This window comes from Anolis carolinensis, chromosome 6 (genome assembly GCF_035594765.1).
Source record: "Anolis carolinensis isolate JA03-04 chromosome 6, rAnoCar3.1.pri, whole genome shotgun sequence".
Lineage (NCBI taxonomy): Eukaryota > Metazoa > Chordata > Lepidosauria > Squamata > Dactyloidae > Anolis > Anolis carolinensis.
In genome coordinates this window covers 88,803,634-88,822,556 of record NC_085846.1, presented here as the reverse complement: position 1 = coordinate 88,822,556, position 18,923 = coordinate 88,803,634, and the positions used below count along the sequence as shown (strand labels likewise).

At 40.7% G+C, this 18,923-nt stretch overlaps 1 protein-coding gene across 2 annotated transcripts in view; it reads left to right on the top strand.

Moving 5' to 3' along the window:
• Window positions 1–746: 746 nt before the first annotated feature.
• Window positions 747–18,923, top strand: part of scin (scinderin) — a 66,562-nt gene continuing 48,385 nt past the window's right edge. The window contains exons 1-3 of one of the 2 annotated variants that reach the window (XM_003222131.4): window positions 747–1,298; window positions 13,560–13,714; window positions 14,561–14,722. In XM_003222131.4, coding sequence (XP_003222179.1) covers window positions 1,097–1,298; window positions 13,560–13,714; window positions 14,561–14,722 — 519 coding nt within the window. In that variant the 5' untranslated portion in view covers window positions 747–1,096. Of the gene's footprint in view, window positions 1,299–10,142; window positions 10,287–13,559; window positions 13,715–14,560; window positions 14,723–18,923 lie in introns of those variants that run through there. The other variant, XM_008112597.3, reaches the window with a different exon arrangement.

The window sequence follows — 18,923 nt, the reverse complement described above, 5'->3', positions numbered from 1 at the left end:
CCCCCGAATTTTTTCAGGTTATAAAAAAAACCTGGTTTACTTCATGAATTTTAACTGGTTAACCAAATCCCCATGCTAAGTCTATGAGACGCAAAACATTAAGAGTCCCTCCAGGCACTATTTCAAGCAGATATTGACAGGTTTGTAGCGGGGAGAGGTGTGTGCTAGGGGTTCAACCCCCCGCAAAATTTTCAAAACCCCTCCCAAAATTTTTTTCTGGCTACGGCCCTGCCTGGGACCTTTTGGTCCGCAAGTTCAGCAGCTCAGCGCTTTAACACACTGTGCCACCAGGGGCCCCTGGTTCATCAAATGACAACTCTGGGGATTCCACAGCATTGAGCCATGGCAGATGCCATGTCAAAACTGCATTAATTCTACAGTGTAGATGCACCCTGGAGGACCTTGGGCAAGTCATGCTCTCAGTGATTCTGGCCATGAAAGCCTTCCATAAGCTAGCAGTTTTTGGACCCCACAACCTTTCCAATTATTTGACCCAAGCCTTCGATAGGATTGAGCCATGAGCAGTTAAAGTGGTGCCAAACTGCATTAATTGTAATGTAGATGCTCCCCCAAGTGAATCGTCATACCCAAGAGAGGGTTTGAACCCCGATCTCTCCAGTTTCCCTTTAAAACTGATTCAAGACTGATTCAAGATTCAATAGAGTTTTGGTTTTTTTTCCCAGAGAGGCGTGGAGTGGAATTGTGGCTTTCCAAAGACAGAGCAGGGATTGACTGCGAGGCGAAGCTGGCGCCCGTTTGGAGGTTTCCGCCCGGCGCGCATCTCAAAGGTCTCCGCTGTTGCTTGACACACAAGCAGCCTTTGAGAGAGAGAAAGGGCAGCGCTTTCTCTTTCCTTCCCCTCCCTTCTCAGCCTTACAGACCGAGTCTTCTTTTCCACGGCTGGAGGTACGGTGTGCTGTGTGGTTGTGTGCATGGAAGCAAAGGCACGCCTTTCCGTGGAGGGGGGACCTGGAAGCCTCGCCCATAAAACCCATCCAACCGGGCGGAGAGTTGGCATCGCTCGCGGGGAAGTTAATGAGACTCTCGCCTGAGACTTTTCTTGCAGACACCTTCTCCTCCCTTCCCTTAAACCGCGATGGCCCCGCCGGAGCTGTACCACCGGGAGTTCGCCACCGCGGGACAGAAGCCGGGGCTCCAGATCTGGAGGATCGAGAAGTTGGAGCTGGTGCCGGTGCCCGAGCCTTTGCACGGCAACTTCTACGTGGGCGATGCCTACCTGGCGCTCCACACCGTCAAGAGGAGCAACAGCACCTTCTACAATCTCCACTACTGGCTGGGTAGGTGGGGTGGGGGTTGCTCAGTTGGGACAAGGGCTAGAGAAGGGACTTGTTGGACATTGCCCTGGTTAGGTGCCTTCAAGTCGTTTGGGACTTATGAAGACCCTGAGATGGGTGGGTTGGGTGGTTGGTTAAGGTGGCAAGGGCTGGAGAAATGACTTGTTGGACTTTACTTTCAAGTCATTTGGGACTTATGATGACCCTAAGATGGGTCGGTAGGTGGTTGGGTGGTTAAGGTGGCAAGGGTTGGAGAAATGACTTGTTGGACTTTACTTTCAAGTCATTTGGGACTTATGATGACCCTAATAATAATAATAATAATAATAACTTTATTTTTATACCCCGCCTCTATCTCCCCGAAGGGGACTCAGGGCGGCTTACATGGGGCCAAGCCCGAATAAAAACAGTAGCAGTATAAAACACAGCAATAGACAACAACTTGCACAATAAAAAAAATAAAAAAATAAAATAAAACATTAGCCAATAAAAAACAAGAACTAATAAAAACATGGATTAAAACTGAGAGATTGTAAAAGTAGACTGGGTAAGGTGCACCATATAAATATTGTAGACACGAGGTGACTGATAAAGTGCTGCAAATTCTGGAAGTGCAAATTGGGATGGGAATAGGTTAAGGTGGTAAGGGTTGGAGAAATGACTTGTTGGACTTTACTTTCAAGTCATTTGAGACTTATGGAGACCCTAAGATGGACCTGCTAGGTGGTTGGGTGGTTAAGGTGGCAAGGGTTGGAGAAATAACTTGTTGGACTTTATTGTAGTTCTGTACTTTCAAGTCATTTGGGACTTATGGCGACCCTAAGATGGACTGGTTGGGTGGTTAAGGTGGCAAAGATTGGAGGAATTACTTGTTGGACTTAGCCATAGTTGTGTAGTTATGGACATATGGAACTCGCTCCCCAGGGAGATTAGGCAGGCCCCTACCCTACTCTCATTCAGGAAGAGCCTGAAAACTTGGCTATTCCAGAAGGCCTTCGTTGACTGATCCTTGTGGGATCATGTTATTTACCTATTAAGCAGTAGACCCTCTGGATTGTTTTTAGGATTCATTCAGCACTTTAAGTATTACACCTGCTGTATAATTATCCCTCCCTGATAACTTGATATTGCTTTGCACCTTGGCCTGGATCTTTTGACCCAAATCGGGATTTTAATATTATTGTGTATATTGACTTTTATGACTGTTTTTAATCATGTTGAAGTTTTACTGCTTGGTTTAATGTTTTATCTGATTTGTGCTGTCGTGTCTGGGCATGGCCCCATGTAAGCCGCCCCGAGTCCCTCCGGGGAGATGGGGCGGGATATAAGAATAAAATTATTATTATTATTATTATTATTATTATATGGAGACCCACCTCATCACACTAGAGCTTGGATCCATTTTAAATCTACTTTAGGGAGGGAGTGTTAAACAGCTCATCCAAACAGGTCCTGGGCCTCACCAAACTACAAACCCCAGAATTCTGCAGGAGGCAGAAACCGTATTTAAAGTGGATTCATACTCTAGTGTGATGAGGAAGTAAAGATGGCTTGGTTGGGTGGTGAGAGGGCAAGGGTTGGAGAAGGAACTTGTTTTGCTTTGTGATCATGTACTTTCAAGTTGTTTGGGACTTATGAAGATCCTAAGATGGATAGGTTGGAAGGTGGGTTGCTCAGTTGGGGTAAGGGTTGGAGAAATGGCTTTTTGAGCTTTGTGGTTGTGTATTTTCAAGTTGTTTGGGACTTATGGGGATCCAGGGCAGGTATGTTGAGTGGTGGGTTGCTTAGTTGGGGCAAGGGATGGAGAAGGGACTTCTTGAACTTTGTCCTGGTTGTGTGCCTTCAAGTTGTTTGAGACATATGGAGACCCTAAGTCCCATAAGTCTTAGATAGGTTGGGCAGGTAGGCTAGTGAGAGGGCAATGGTTGAAAAAAGGCCATGCTGGACTTACTTGCTATGTGTATTCAAGTTGTTGAAACTTATGGAGATACTAGGTGAAGCCTATCGAGGTCTAAGAGTGTGTTATTTGTCCAAAAGCATCCAGTGGATTCCCGTGGTCAAGCTGGAAATCAAACCCTTTTCTCCAAAGCCCTAGTCCAACATTCAAACCACTACACTATGGTGACTGTCTGAAATGTTGTTGTTGTGTGTCCTCAAGTCATTTCCAATTTATGGCAACTCTATGGTGATACCTATCATGGGTTTTTCTACGATTGAATGTATAACTCTGCTTACCCAAGATCACCCATTGGGTTTCCATGATCTAGTTGGGAATCAAACTCTGATATTCAGAGTCATAGGATGCACCTAAGCTCGAGAATGAATACAATTTGACACCATGACTCATGGAATCATGGGAGTTGTTGATTCACAAAGTCTTTAGCCTTCTTTGCCCAAGAGTGCTAGTGCTTCACCAAACTGCAATTCTCAGGGTTGTATAGCACAGATCCATGGCAGTTAAAGTTGTGTCCAGTAGCATTCATTCTACAGTGTAGATGCATTCTGAGACTAATGCTCAAACCATTATACCAATGCTGTCTGGATTTTTTTGCTGATGTGTGTCTTTTAGTAGTGTGTCTTTAAGTAATTTTCAACTTATGGTGACTCTGTGGCAAAACCCATCACAGGGTTTTCTGGGGCTGAGAGTATGTTACTCACTCAAGGTCACTCAGTGGGTTTCCATGCCTAATGACTAGTCTTCAAACCCTGGTCTTCAGAGTCGTAGTCCAACACTCAAACCACAACACTACACCGAAGATTTTATTGTTGTATGTCTTCAAGTTTTTTCTGACTTATGGTGACTCTAAAACTATCACAGGGTTTTCTGGGGCTGAGAATGTGTGACTTGCCCAAGATCATACAATGCGTTTCATGGCCAAATGTGGAATTCGAACCTTGGTCCCCAGAATTGTAGTCCAGCATTCTGACCACTGCACCATGCAAGACTACATCTCCTAAAATCTGCCAGACACTGTGGGGTATACAGGTTGGAAGAGACCCTAGGGGACAGCCTGTCCAACTCGTTGCAATGCAGAAATACACAGTCAAATCATTCCGAACATATGACCATCCAGTCTCTGTTTAAAGGCTTAGGGATTGTGGGAGTTCTGCTTCCAAAAGGGTGACCATATCCAAGCTGCAACCTTGTAGTACTTTCACCACTTATTTTCTTGTCTGCTCAGTCCTGCTGAATCTGGTGGAACTGACCTCCAGGTAGGTATGAACAAGACTGCCACATATTCTGTTTGTTTGTTTTTTCAAGTTGTCAGGTGCTTGTTTTGATACTCCTGTCCCTTTTTGCCATCTGTGCTTTTGAATAACCCCAACTAAATGATCTCTCTCCTCCATACATTCTCCACCAGTATTTGGAAAAATTACTTTAACAGCAACAACAACTTCTCCTTATCCTTCTTATGGAGGACAACTGCTAGTTAAACTAGAATATTTATTGACTAGAGAATTTTGAGAACACATTTTAAAGCACAAAATTGTGAGGGTTTTTTTGTAAAATTAACACAGGACAGTACAAAACAGGGCTATGGGACTTTCAGCAGGGAAGCAGCTCTGTGTGGAATTTATCAGGAGGAAAATCCCATTTTTCTTAGTAGGACTGAAGAGACATAGAAAGAAATTTCATGATCAGTTCACATTATGGAAAAGTTACCTTTCAAGTTTGCAACTCTAAAAATCCTTTAGTGCTTTCGGTGAGCCTCTGGTGGTGCAGTGGGTTAAACCCTTGTGGCGGCAGGACTGCTGACTGACAGGTCAGCGGTTTGAATCCAGGGAGAGTAGGTGAGCTCCCTCTGTCAGCTCCAGCTCCCCATGCAGGGACATGAGAGAAGACTCCCACAAGGATGGTAAAACATCAAACATCCAGGTGTCCCCTGGGCAATGTCCTTGCAGACAGCCAATTATCTCACACCAGAAGTGACTTGCAGTTTCTTAAGTTGCTCTTGACACAAGAAAAAGTGCTTTTAGTGCCTGGACAATTCTGAGAGCTGTAGTCTTGAAAAGTGAGTTTTCTGAGATATATCCATGACTCCCACAACCTAGTAGAGTTGGACTCCACATGGCTAGGACTTGGAAAACTTTTTGGACAATAGTGTCCAGATTGCCCTACCTAGTCACTGTGCTGTTGGGTCTGGAAGATGTAATTTAAAGAGTTACTTTCCCACAATTTCTGCATGGAAACTTTTTTTGTTTTATCTACAGTTGGTTGACAGTGGCACATAAGTATTCTCCATGAATCATTTTCTTTTAATGTTGAAATACAGTGTGCCTTACAAAGGAATGGCAAGTGGTCTTCTCATTCAGAGTTTAGCTGAGTTAGATACATACTGTTTTGGAAAACAACTCTTACTCAAAGTGAAGAGAAAAATTGCCCCAAAGGAGGTAAAAGGACAGATCATTTGATCTAAAGAACTGACTTTTTTCAGTGTTCTTTTTGGAGTGCACTCAGATCCACATTGCTGTCCATTTCATTGCATTTGGAAGCTTCCTGTCCAAAGGCTTTGGTAGTGTCATCTCGTGGGTGTGATTACATTTGTTCTTTCAGTTTACAATACAGACTTTGAAGAAACAGAAGTAATGACAGGGAGAGATGTGCATGCTTTCGTTTTGCTTGGTGGAGACACACATAGCTGGGTTAAAAGATGCAAATTACACAAAAACTCATTCCTTCATCTGTTTTGTAAACAGAAATAATTTTGCATGGAGTGCAGAAAGGGATATTGTAGTAACTGTATTTTCCTTAGCATGCTGTCCTCCAATTATGTTGGACTGCAGCTCCCATCATCTTCACCAACATTGCCCATAAGGTTGTGGCATTGTGGGCGATGTGGAGCATGATAATACAACACATCTGAAGAATCCTAGGCTGGTTTAGATGGTGCACTCTTTGGGTAAAGATTTATTCTCATACACTGATAGTCCCTAAGTGACAAACATCCAACTTACAAATGACCCATAGTTAAGAAAGGAACGGAGACAATTGGAAGTGAGAGAAATCTTCCTCTTGGAAGGAAAATTCACACCTGAGTTATCATGGGGAAAAGGTCTCCACTGAAGCTTTCTCACCAATCCTTGTTTCCAAAATAAGCCAAATGTTTTCAAAATCCAGTTATCATGGGGACAGAAAGTGAGGTGAAATCCTCTGAACAGGGGCATAGACGCCACAGGGGTGTATCCTTTCCTATGCAATGCAAAGTTTATACACTCTCACACACATATTTCATCATCATCATCATCATCATTTAATTACTTCATTTAATTACATCATCACCATTTAATTACATTTAATTCATCGCCCTCCATCCAAGATGCTCTAGGCGATTGCAAGATAAAATTGTAAAGGATAAAAATACATACATACAAATATTGATAAAATTAACATAGATCAAAAGCTCTAGTAAAAAGCTAGATATTTGGCTGGAGTTACACTTAAAAATGTACCTATTCCAACTTATATACCAATTCAACTTAAAAACAAACCTACGGAACCTATATTGTTTGTAACTTGGAGATTGCCTGTAAATAGATTGCATCCATTTGTGTATTTAGAGCACCTGTACTCCAAAGAACCAAATGCAGTAACAACAACAACAACAACAACAACAACAACTTTATATCCCGCTCCCATCTCTCCATGGGACTCAGCGTGGCTTACAACATGAAAAGACAGATATTCAATGCCATACAGTATGATAAATAAACAATACAATTAAATAGTATAAAATGATCAATTATAAATGCTATAGTATATAAAACAATATAAACATAAGTAAGACTAAAAATTGAAAATCCATTTCCATAAACCATAAATGACATTCATAATTACTATAAAAGCAATATGGGTTTGTTGTGGTGTTATACCATGGAGTTACATCTGACACTCTCGGGTGACAAATTCCAGAAAGTTAGAGCTAAAAGACAATAAATTCAAAATAAAATAGAAAAAGTGGAGAGGGAATGGAGGGATCTAGCAAAATTTTGAGATTAACTGGTTTATTTCAGAAAGAGCGATGGGGCCCCTGGTGGCACAGTGTGTTAAAGCGCTGAGCTGCTGAACTTGTGGACCAAAAGGTGCCAGGTTCAAATCCCGGGAGCGGAATGAGCGCCCGCTGTTAGCCCTAGCTCCTGCCAACCTAGCAGTTCGAAAACATGCCAGTGTGAGTAGATCAATAGGTACTGCTCCGGCGGGAAGGTAACGGCGCTCCATGCAGTCATGCCGGCCACATGACCTTGGAGGTGTCTATGGACAACACCAGCTCTTCGGTTTAGAAATGGAGATGAGCACCAACCCCCAGAGTCGGTCACGACTGGACTTGACGGCAGGAGAAAACCTTTACCTTTACCTTTTTTTCAGAAAGAGCATCAGAAGAATTGGATTGATGCCTATAAAGCTCATACTGAACTGGTTTGTGCATTGGACTGCAGCTCTGGAGACCAGGGTTCAAATTCCTGCTCAGCCATAGAATCCCATTTGGTGACCTTGGGCAAGTCACACATTCTCAGCCTTAGAAAGAACCATGATAGATTTTGTCTTAGCGTCTTCATAAATTGTAAACAACTTGAAAGTACACAACCTTGTGCATGTCACACTCTCTCGGTTTCAGAGGAAGACAATGACAAATCTTACCTGAACAAATCATGCCAAGAAATCCCCATGCTAGGTTTGTCTTAAGGTTTCCATAAGTCAAAAACTACTTGAGGGCACACAACAACAACAAACAACAATCAAGAGCAAGGCATTGTGTGTGTAAACGGACATCTATTCCTAACTTTTTATATCATCATCAAGATGCAATGTAATTGATGAACCAAGAACAATGATTCAAATTGGAAGTTATACGGCCCAATGCTAGGTTGTATGTAAATATATTATTTACAGCTCTGTATTGCCTCCTTTCTATTAACAAACAAATTATTTTGCCTCCATACAAATGTCAGGATGGTAAATAGCAGAGAAGCTCCCATTCATCAAAGAGAAAAAGGCCATCCAGGGACAATTTCTTTAATTGTCCCTGAATCAAACATGGTGCAGGATTCCTTCATCACATCTCCCTTCCAGTTCTGCTTTACCACTTTATGCTAAAATAAACTAACAACCATTTCTTTGAAAACCAATTCAAAAAAGAAACTCATGCCACAATAATGCAGTTGGTTTTCCAAAACAACACATGATTTTGATTTTTTGTTCTCTGTAAAGGGGGCAGACCAGTCCTATTCTGGGTATAGTATATAACATTGATCTGTTTTGTAGCTGAGCTGGTTACACAGGAGTGTCAGAAAGTACTTGTGTGTTTGTTTATTTATTTACTCAATATATTTAATATTTTTTAAAGGAACTGCTTCATACTGAGGCAGACCATTGGTCCACCTAGTCTTACCTTGGATTGGTAGGAACTCTACAGGTTTCAGGCAGGATTTTTTCATACATACATACATACATACATATACATATACATATACATATATATATGACTGGAGCCCCCAGTGGCGCAGCAGATTAAACCACTGAGCTGCTGAACTTGCAGACTGAAAGGTCGGTGGTTCGAATCTGGGAGGGAGGTGAGTTCCCACTGTTAGTCCCAGCTTCTGCCAACCTAGCAGTTCGAAAACATGCAAACGTGAGTAGATCAATAGGTACCTCTCTGGCGGGAAAGTAATGGCGCTCCATGCAGTCATGCCAGCCACATAACCTTGGAAGTGTCTACGGACAACGCTGGGTCTTCGGTTTAGAAATGGAGATGAGCACGAACTCCCAGAGTTGGATGCGACTAGACTTAATGTCAGGGGAAACCTTTACCTTTACTATGACCCAAGTTACACTTAAAAATGTACTTAGTCCAACTTACATATACATTCAACTTAAGAACAAACCTACGGACCCTATCTTGTTCATAACTTGGAGGCTGCCTTTACTGGCTACCCCAATGCTGCTTATTTTCTGAAATCAGACAATACCAGGTATTTTCTGATTTCAGAAGCTAAGTAGCATAAGGAACACTGTTCCTTCTCTGGATTGGATACTTCTGATCGTTTGTTAGAGTGTCCTTTGAGGACAAATAGCAGGGCTCCTGTGGAAAACCTGAATGCTCTCGGCTCTCCCACACACTTTTCAAAGAATCAAAATAATAATAATAATAATAACTTCAAAGACTCTGGCAGAAACCAGTGCAGGTGGTCCCGGTGGTGATCGGCACACTGGGTACTGTGCCAAAAGATCTCAGCCAGCATTTGGAAACAATAGACATTGACAAAATTACGATCTGCCAACTGCAAAAGGCCACCCTGCTGGGATCTGCGTGCATCATCCGAAAATACATCACACAGTTCTAGACACTTGGCAAGTGTTCGACTTGTGATTTCGTGATATGAAATCCAGCGTGTCTATCTTGTTTGCTGTGTCATAATAAAATAATAATAATAATAATATACATTTTATCCCATAGGACTCCATAGACATTTCCATGTTTTTCTCCCCACCCCCACCCCTAATTTTCCAAAATGTCCTCTGAGGTAGATTAGATTAGGAGACTCAACATTTACCTAGTGAATTTCACAGCTGAGTTGCGTTTGGAAACTGAGTCTCTTTGCTCTTAGTTCAACATTCTAACCATTATGTTATACTACAATATTAAGCCACACTTTATTACACTATGTTTTCACATCCTCTGTCAGCGTTGTATGTACACAGTCAATAAACAAAAATTTAAAAAAGCTTTTTTATAACTTTTGTAGGACCTTGCACTTTAGCTGACACCACAGGATCCTCAGGTGAATCATGCCTCAATCAAAGGCACTGGGTCATCAGGTGACACCATTTTCTTCTTGCAAATGTTTGTTTGAGTGGGTGTGGGTTTTACTGAAAACAGAATGCCAGTTCTACCTCACCTGTGCCTGCTATGCAATTGCTTTCTCAGAACTGAACTGCATGTTTTATGAACTATGTAGCGTGGACTCTAAGACTACATTCATTTTTATGCTCAGGTAAACTCATGTGGATTGTAAGCCAGATGATAGGGAACTAGGTTTATGGTTGATCTTTCACTTGCTATGCACCATGTACATATATTCACACACACACACACACACACACACACACACAAGAGAGAGAGAGAGAGAGAGAGAGAGAGAGAGAGAGAGAGAGAGAGAGAGAGAGAGAGAGAGAGAGAGAGAGAGAGAGAGATGAAGGCCTCAGTCTGGATTGTAACCATTTGGTTCAGGTAGGCAAACCTTGAGCATAGAGCCTCCCAACCCAGCTTTATGCTAAGAAGCAAAGAAAAGGGTTTGAAATAAAATTCTGACTCGATGGGAGATGCTTTATAGCTGTCTCATTGAACATGTCTGTTTGTGTTTGTGTAGATTTTGAAAAGCATAGGGGACAGTTCACTTCTTGTAGAACCCCATAGGCTAATGCCCAAAAAAGCTGGACAGGTGTCCCTCAACACCACCTTCTGGGATTATTCAGTCAAAAAAGACCAGAACCTCTGTAAAACAATGACCCCAAGTTCCAAATCAAACAAATGACCCAGAAAAAAAATCATGGCAGATGATATTGAATGCTGCTGAAAGATCCAGGAGGATCAACAAGGACTCACTCTTCCTGTCCAACTTCCAGTGTAGGTTATCCACCAAGACAACCAAAGCTGTTTCTGTCCCAAACCAAGTTTGCACCAAGTTCACAAAAATCAAAGGTAATCCATTTCATCCAGGAAAGCTTGAAGTTGTGTTGCCAGCACTCATTACTATTTAAAAAGGGAAGATTAGAGACTGACTAATTTTTTCCTAATGAGGTGGCATCCAGTGGAGTGTTTTTCAATGAGGGTCTTATAGTTTTTGAAAAGTTATAACTGTCTTTCAAAGAAAACATTTATAACCTCCACCATCCAATTGGCCAGTTCTCCTTTGGCAATTTTAATGAGCCAAAATGGACATGAGTCTAATGGCCTCAGCTCTCCAAGGAACTTGTCTACATAGTCATGAGTGGTTGGCCTCAGCTGTCTAAGCAACTTGTCCACATAATCATGTTGAACATTTAGATGGATGCTGAAATGCATCCATCAAAACTAGAACATTTTGTACCTCAGTTACCTGGCCAGGGTCCACCTTCAATACCTTTATACTGGAGTTAATGCACTTTGATGCCACTTTAACTGCAATGGCCCCATGCTATGGAATCATGAGTATTGTACTTTTAAAAGATCTTTCATATTCTCTGTCAAGGAGTGCTGGTGTCTCACCAAATCCCAGGAATCCATAATATTGAGCCATGACAGTTCAGGTGCTGTCAAACTACATCTTCTACAGTGTAATACACCTGACGTCAGAAGTAATTGAAGCCATTTTCTATACAGATATAGTGACTGGAGTTGGCATCCAACAGTGCCAGTACTTCTGTGTAATTTGGATTTTCAATTGCTGGGGGCAGGGCGAAGAATAAGATTCCCTTCTATCTAGTTCATCTCCTTCTGCAGGAGTCTCAGTGCCAGGTGTACATGCTAATAAGCAGTACACCTCTACAATCTGGCATATTTGTTTTTGAGCAGCTATTGTCAAATCTGCACAGTTAGCATTTTTGCTAACAAGTTGCCACCCTCAGTATGTGGCAAGTTGTATATCTCTTATGATTTCTAGGAAAAACATAGAAGCTGTACAAAATGTTGGTTTTTTTGTGCTTCCTAACATAAAGATAAGTAGTAAGAACCTGGGCAAAGAGCTTGATCTCTTCTTTTCTGTGTCCAAATACGTTCACACAGAGTTCTCTGTAAGAAATATTTCTTTTAATAAATTCTGTCATTTTTTAATCATAAAGTTATGATACCACCTCTGTTTTACATGTGCTCAAAGCATAAAGTACTGGCATGGAAAATAACTACTTTGAGTGCATGTGGCGGAAAATTATAACTAGTGCTGTGATGAAAGATTATGTTGGAACTCTATGTTACTGATACTTATTAACTGCAGACATGGTGGTTTGATTTAGATAAGGATAGATCTGTGTGGGGATGCAGATATCAGAAGTTCAGATGGACCTCCCAAGCTGATACAGTTCAGCTAGGCAACCAAGTGGGCAGAGATTAGCCCTCTAAACTGGCAGCAATTGGATAAAACAAATTATTCCTCTCCCTCTAATTAGGACTTTATTTTTCTTTTCTTTTTGTTGTATCAACCTAGAGGCGTGGATGATGGGTTGTGTTGTCAAATTTTGAGGTTGGGGGGCCTGTACTTTTGTTGTTTTGTGAATTGCCGTGATGCCATTACTCTTTTATATATATAGATTACTCATGGTTGAGTATGATTGTCTTGGTGGTGGGTCCATAAGTGACTGTGGAGACCTATTCTGGATCCACATGTTCTTACACAGTGAAGACATACATTTTCAGATGAAGGTGGTCCTGACAAGGGTTTGCTTGATGCACTTTCTTCTTGGCATGTTCCTTCCTTTTGCCCTCCTTTGTTTGTGCCTCCTCAAAATCCATAGCACAGTTGGTAAGAGATGATTTCCAGTTCGAACATTCAAATGCAAGGGCTTCCCAGCTCTCTGTGTTTACACATTTTAAGGTTAGCTTTAAGTCCATCTTTAAATCTCTTTTGTTGTCCACCAACATTCCATTTTCTGTTCTTGAGCTGAGAATAAAATACGTAACTGCTTTGGGAGGCAATTAAGCATTCAGACTGCATGGCCAGTCCAGCAAATCTCAAGGTGGAGAATCATACAAAGAATACATAACTAGAAGAGATTTAGTAGAGAACTGTTCAGTCTGTACTAATGACCTACAGACAAGGAGTCCCTCAGTAATTGGTTCTATAGACAAGCTTCTCTTATATCAATAGGTTACTCTCAACCAATATTCACCATTCTGTAAACCAATAAATTACAGGTAGGCAACATGCAGCCCTCTGTTTTGCTGCCCACAGCCCTACTACCAACTAGACTTCTGAACTGCAGGTTTTAAAAATGCTTACAGTCAGAATTTAGCAATAGCATATGGTAGGTTTAAGACATATGCAGACTGGTTTCTGGCCCCACTAAAGTTGCCCTGATCTCTGAGTAAGCCTAGAAGAATAAGCTGTCTTCTTTTGTGTGGCAGCCCTTTAGATTTTTGAACTATTCTCTTGTGCTCCCTCAAAGAATTTCATTTTCCATACCACATTGGAAGAAATTTGTGAGTACTGTACATATTTGTATAATTTCAATTTGAAATCTTTTCCTTGCTATCCATTTTCTCCTCGAAATAAAATTATTTCATTTTATTTTAGGAAAAGAGTGCTCTCAGGATGAAAGTACTGCTGCAGCAATCTTTACTGTTCAGATGGATGATTACCTTGGTGGGAAACCTGTGCAACATCGAGAAATCCAAGGATATGAGTCAACACAATTTGTCGGATACTTTAAAGGTGGCATTAAGTATAAGGTAGTGTGATTATGCAACTTTTCTAGAGAAGCTGGTGAATTTTAAAAAATGCTAGAAAGGCAAAAGTAAGGGAGAGCTCAGGTTTAATATTAAAACTGAAGAAGTGGGGTTCCAGGCCTCATTCCCACATAAACTTGATGTCTTAGAACAGAGTTTTCAAACTGTGCTCCTCCAGATGTTTTGGACTTCAAATCTCACAATTCCTAATAACTGGTAAACTGGTTGGAATTTCTAGGAGCTGAAGTTTATTCATTTATTATTTATTTCCAATATTTCTATCCCGCCCTTCTCACCCGAAGGGACTCAGGGCGGCGTTTTATTTTAGAAAAAGAGTGCTCTCAGGATGAAAGTACAGCTGTAGCAATCTTTACTGTTCAGATGGATGATTATCTTGGTGGGAAACCTGTGCAACATCGAGAAATCCAAGGATATGAGTCAACCAGTCCAAAACACCTGGAGGACCGCAGTTTGAAAAACACTGACTTAGAGTTTACATAGCAGATGGACATACTGTTATACCCTTTCAGGCAAAAAAAAAAATAGATTCACTGTGAAAATACATAATCCAACCATCTAGAAGGGACATGAGTGCCTATTCCTGTTACTGATAATGAAAGATCTTAACATACTGGCAGAAGGGAGAAAAGCCCATCATATGAATTTATACTCAGAGTACGAAAACAAAAGCCAATAAGGCGTGCTGAACTATTTTGAAGCTCAATCTATGATGTTTTAATTATATGGTAAATCTAGATAACATTTGCTGTCATGTCTGAACTTCTAAGGTGTAACTAAGCTGTAAATTTGACCAAAGGAACAAGCTAATACTTGTCTTAATCTATATAGGCAGGTGGTGTTGCATCAGGTTTTAAGCATGTCATCACAAATGACCTTAGTGCCCGGAGACTTTTGCACATCAAAGGCCGGAGAGTGGTTCGAGCCACTGAGGTTCCTCTTAGCTGGGAGAGCTTCAACAAAGGAGACTGCTTCATTGTAGATCTTGGAACGGTAAGTTTCAACACTGCAAAGTTTTCCAACCAAACCAAATATGTAATGAATATCACATGGCATTATGTTCGTGCTCCTCTTCTATATATTACAAACCCTTCCCCTGTGGTAATAGATATTTTTATGTACCACAAGTATTTGTGGTTTTCTGCTAGCTACTTCCTTTTATGCATTTAAGCAAATGATTGAGCAGAAAATTCTATTTGTTAGAATGTACACATTTCTAAAATGCTTCCAATAGCAAATAGTCTGAAGAAGAAACTCAGATACAAAAAGGTACTTTTAAAAAAGAAATAAATGACTCTCAGGTAGAAATGACATTTGTGTGTGAGAAGCAAGTGGATTCTCACAAGATGAGAATCAAAGCTGCTTTCTTCTGTCTTGTTTACTCTCATTGTGTGCAATCAGGAGTTGTAACATTTACTAAAACAATGACACAGGTTCTGGTTTGAGGATGTGATATTCATTATCAGCTGTTGTCATGGGACTCAGGCAGCATGCCAGTGAATTAATCTATGAAAAACTAAGAATAAGCAATCTTTTGCCAAAGAAATTAAGAGTTGCAAAAGCAAAATATTGTGACCCGTGGTACCCAAAGGGATAGAGCAAGAATGAGTAATAAAAGACTTGAGAAAAGTTGGCAAGACATTCCATGTATAATGCTGCCACCCTTTGTTATATTATGCAATCAAAACTAAACTGGAAAGTTCAGAAATGAGTTCTCTTTTATACACAGTAGAATGTCCAGGTACGAATGTGGGAGGATAGAGTTTTAGGTCTAAATTTAGTTGCTAGATCCCATTGTAATATACCTACTAAATCCATTACTGAATGATAAGTCACCAGGTATGCAAATCACTTTCAAAGCTATGGCCATGTCTAAATGAATAAAAATCCCATACTCATCCAAAGCTGGTACTGACAGTTTTGACAATGCTCAATGACTTCTAATAAGAATCTGGACCTTTTGGGTCTTATCATAAATTTGCTTCACAATGTCCTTGGGTCTTGCAGCTGTGGGGACAGCTGGATTAGGTTCCATTGCTCGATCCATTTTCCATACATGAATTGCTGCTTTCACCCTTCCCCTAATCTGATCTTATTGACCACTCAAGTAGTCAACAAAAAGGATCTATCCCTTCCTAGTTGATGAGTGCCCCAGAATAACACCAGCAGATGTGACTATGATGGCCAGGTTCTTGCAGGGAGCTCCTTGGCCAGTGAGGAGCAGTGGTGGTTATATGAGGACAAAGGAATGGGCCAACAGGGTCCATGCATTTTTAACCCATCTGGACCATCTTGACACTGATGCAACAAAACAGAGAATTTGGCCCAGTATGTATACCTACCATCATGGTTGATCCAGGGCAAGCCCAGAGCATAATGTTCCAGATTGGCCACAGAACAAATGACCATTGTCGACAAGGCCTAAGAGATTTTATTTGATATGGCGTTTGTGAACTCCATCCCACTTCATCCAATAGTTCTGATAATTTCTCAGCTCTCGTGATTTTTTGTTAGGCAGGGCAGGACTGTGATCAGAAGAGCTGTGTTATGGACTACTATTTTCAAAATCCTTCAAATAGCATGGCATAATGGAAACTGGAAGTCATGGCAAAAGTTGTACTTTTCTAGGCTGTGGGGAGAGATTATCACTCAGGGATACAGTATGCACTTTGCATGCAAATTTATTTCCTGGCACTTGCAGTTGAAAACCTTTACAGAAAATTGTTCTCAAGTAGAGAGGCATCAAGTGCTACTGGATTCCATGTCTAGAATATCTGACCATTGGCCATGCAGCTCAGGTGCTGAATTCTTGGAATTCAAATTCCAACACCTGAAGCTCCTCCCTCAGGCTGGATCTACTCTGCCATATAATCCAGTTTGAACTGGATTATTTAAACCTACATTGCCATATAAAAAGCAGATCATCTAGATTCAGAAACTGGATTATATGGCAGTGTAGATGGGGCCTCTGTCATAAAGAAAAACCTCTGCCTGATGCACTAGGGATCGACTTCCAGTCAAAGTAAATGATGTTGAGTTAGCTGGATACAAGTATGAAATACATTCCTTGTATCTACAGAGGATACAATCCTTGGAAACAGGAAACTGTAGACAATAGCAAATCTAGTGAAACGAATGATTTCTGATGGAAATTACTATAGGGTTGCTCTCTGGAGAACCTAGAAAATGTATAGCGAGCTGTTCTCTCTGGGAATTTGTTAGGTCCTCCAGAGTGATTCTATGATAACTTCTGTCAGAAGCATATCACCGAATTACTGGAGGACTAGGAACATTTCTACAGATTACATATTTTGTCAGATGCAGGTGGATGAAATTACAGGTACTGGTCTCATGTGTACCAGAGTCATAATGTATCTCTAGATTTTTCAAGGAACCATTCAAATTTTTTGAACAATGATATTAATGAATAAACATAGTGGCCTAAATCCAATCGTTACTTCCAAACACAAATGATTAGTTGATTCAACAGGACTTTCATAACATGTTGACATAATACATCTTATTGATTCATAGGACTACTCAAGTTGGAATTAACAGCATCTGGATTTTACCCATAATGTCTGCAACTATAGAATTAAAACCACATAGTGGAAAATTATTAGCCAATACTCTTCATGGAAACTCTATTGAGAGCAGGTCAGTTTATGCTTCCAAGCTTATAATTAGTTTCCAATGTAGATCAAAAGTTTTCTTAACACCAGGCCCAAATAATTTATGCAACTAACTCCTCTTGGTCCTCTAGAACTGAATTATAGAAGCAATTCTGGGACAAATGCTTGGATTCCCAGAGCTCTCTTAGAAAACCACAGTCTGAAGGAAACAATGGGCAAATTACTCACTCCTGCTCTGAGTCATGATGAACTTCTTTAATTATGCTTCTTTCATAACACTATTAAAACACATACAAGAAGTAACTGAGCTCAGAGGTAACAGTGAAATATGAGAAAGTGTTTGGGTGATGTAAATCTGTGTGGCTTGGGAGCTGATATGATTTGACAGGCTTCAGTGGGAGAAATCGGTAATATCATATACTGGTACCAGCATTTCTCGAGTTACAAACAGCCAAGTTACAAAAGACTCATGGTTAAGAACAGGAGTGAGACATCAGGAAGTGAGAGGATTCTACCCCTCAGAAGTAGAAATTCCCTCCTGAAAGAGTTACAATGGGGAAAAGTTACCACTGGAGCTTTATCACCAATTCTTGTTTCCACAACAAGCCATTTTTTTTCCAAAATCCAATTATCACAGGGACAAAAAGCAAGGTGAAATCTTCTGAACAGGGGCACAGACAGCAAAACAAACACCACAGGGATGTTAAACCTTTCCTGTGCTATAAGCAATATATATATTATATGTATGTTGTGTGTGTGTGTGTGTATGTATGTATGTATGTATGTATTTTATGTATGTCTGGAGTTACACAAATTCAGCTTAAGAACAAACCTACAGGACCTAACTTGTTCAGAATTTGGGGACTGGCTGTAGTCCATTTCACTAATGGTAAGATAAATATGAGATGGTATTGATTTGGATAATAACCATGTTGAAGAAGGTATTGTAGCTAGATGTTTAAGAAAATTATTACAATTAGATACACTAACATTATCTCTAGGTTACAGATATTAGGCATGGGCACAGACTTTAAAATGAGAATGGGAATATCAGTATCTTTAAATGTCTACTTCTTCTTTCTTTCCATTTGTACATATGACTATTCTAGTCCTCATTTCATGTGTCGCCCTCCTTTCCCATATCTCAGTGGGGATCTGGTATGCAACCTATGTCATCCAACCCCAATTGGTGCTCTTAGTATGTGTTGGAGCACAATTTTCAGTCTGTCTGGAGATGATGGGAGTTGTAGTCCAGTACCTCTTGAAGGCAGTCAACCTTTCTTGTTTATTTCTTTTGCTACTGTACTGCTCTACTACTGTTTCCTATTCTGTCATTCAGCTGTTCCCAATCCTTGATCCTCCAGATATTTTAAACTCAGTTCTTAGATGGTCCAGCCAACATCTCTAAAGATCAGGGATTCCGGGAGTCAATCATCTGGAGGTTCAGCAATTGAAAATGAATGCTTTTAAGGGGCACATATCTAAGCACAAAAATCCTGAGTCCCAAGAGGTGTGAAATATTTCTAATAACCCCATAGTTAAATAGGTGAAAGAGGTGGACT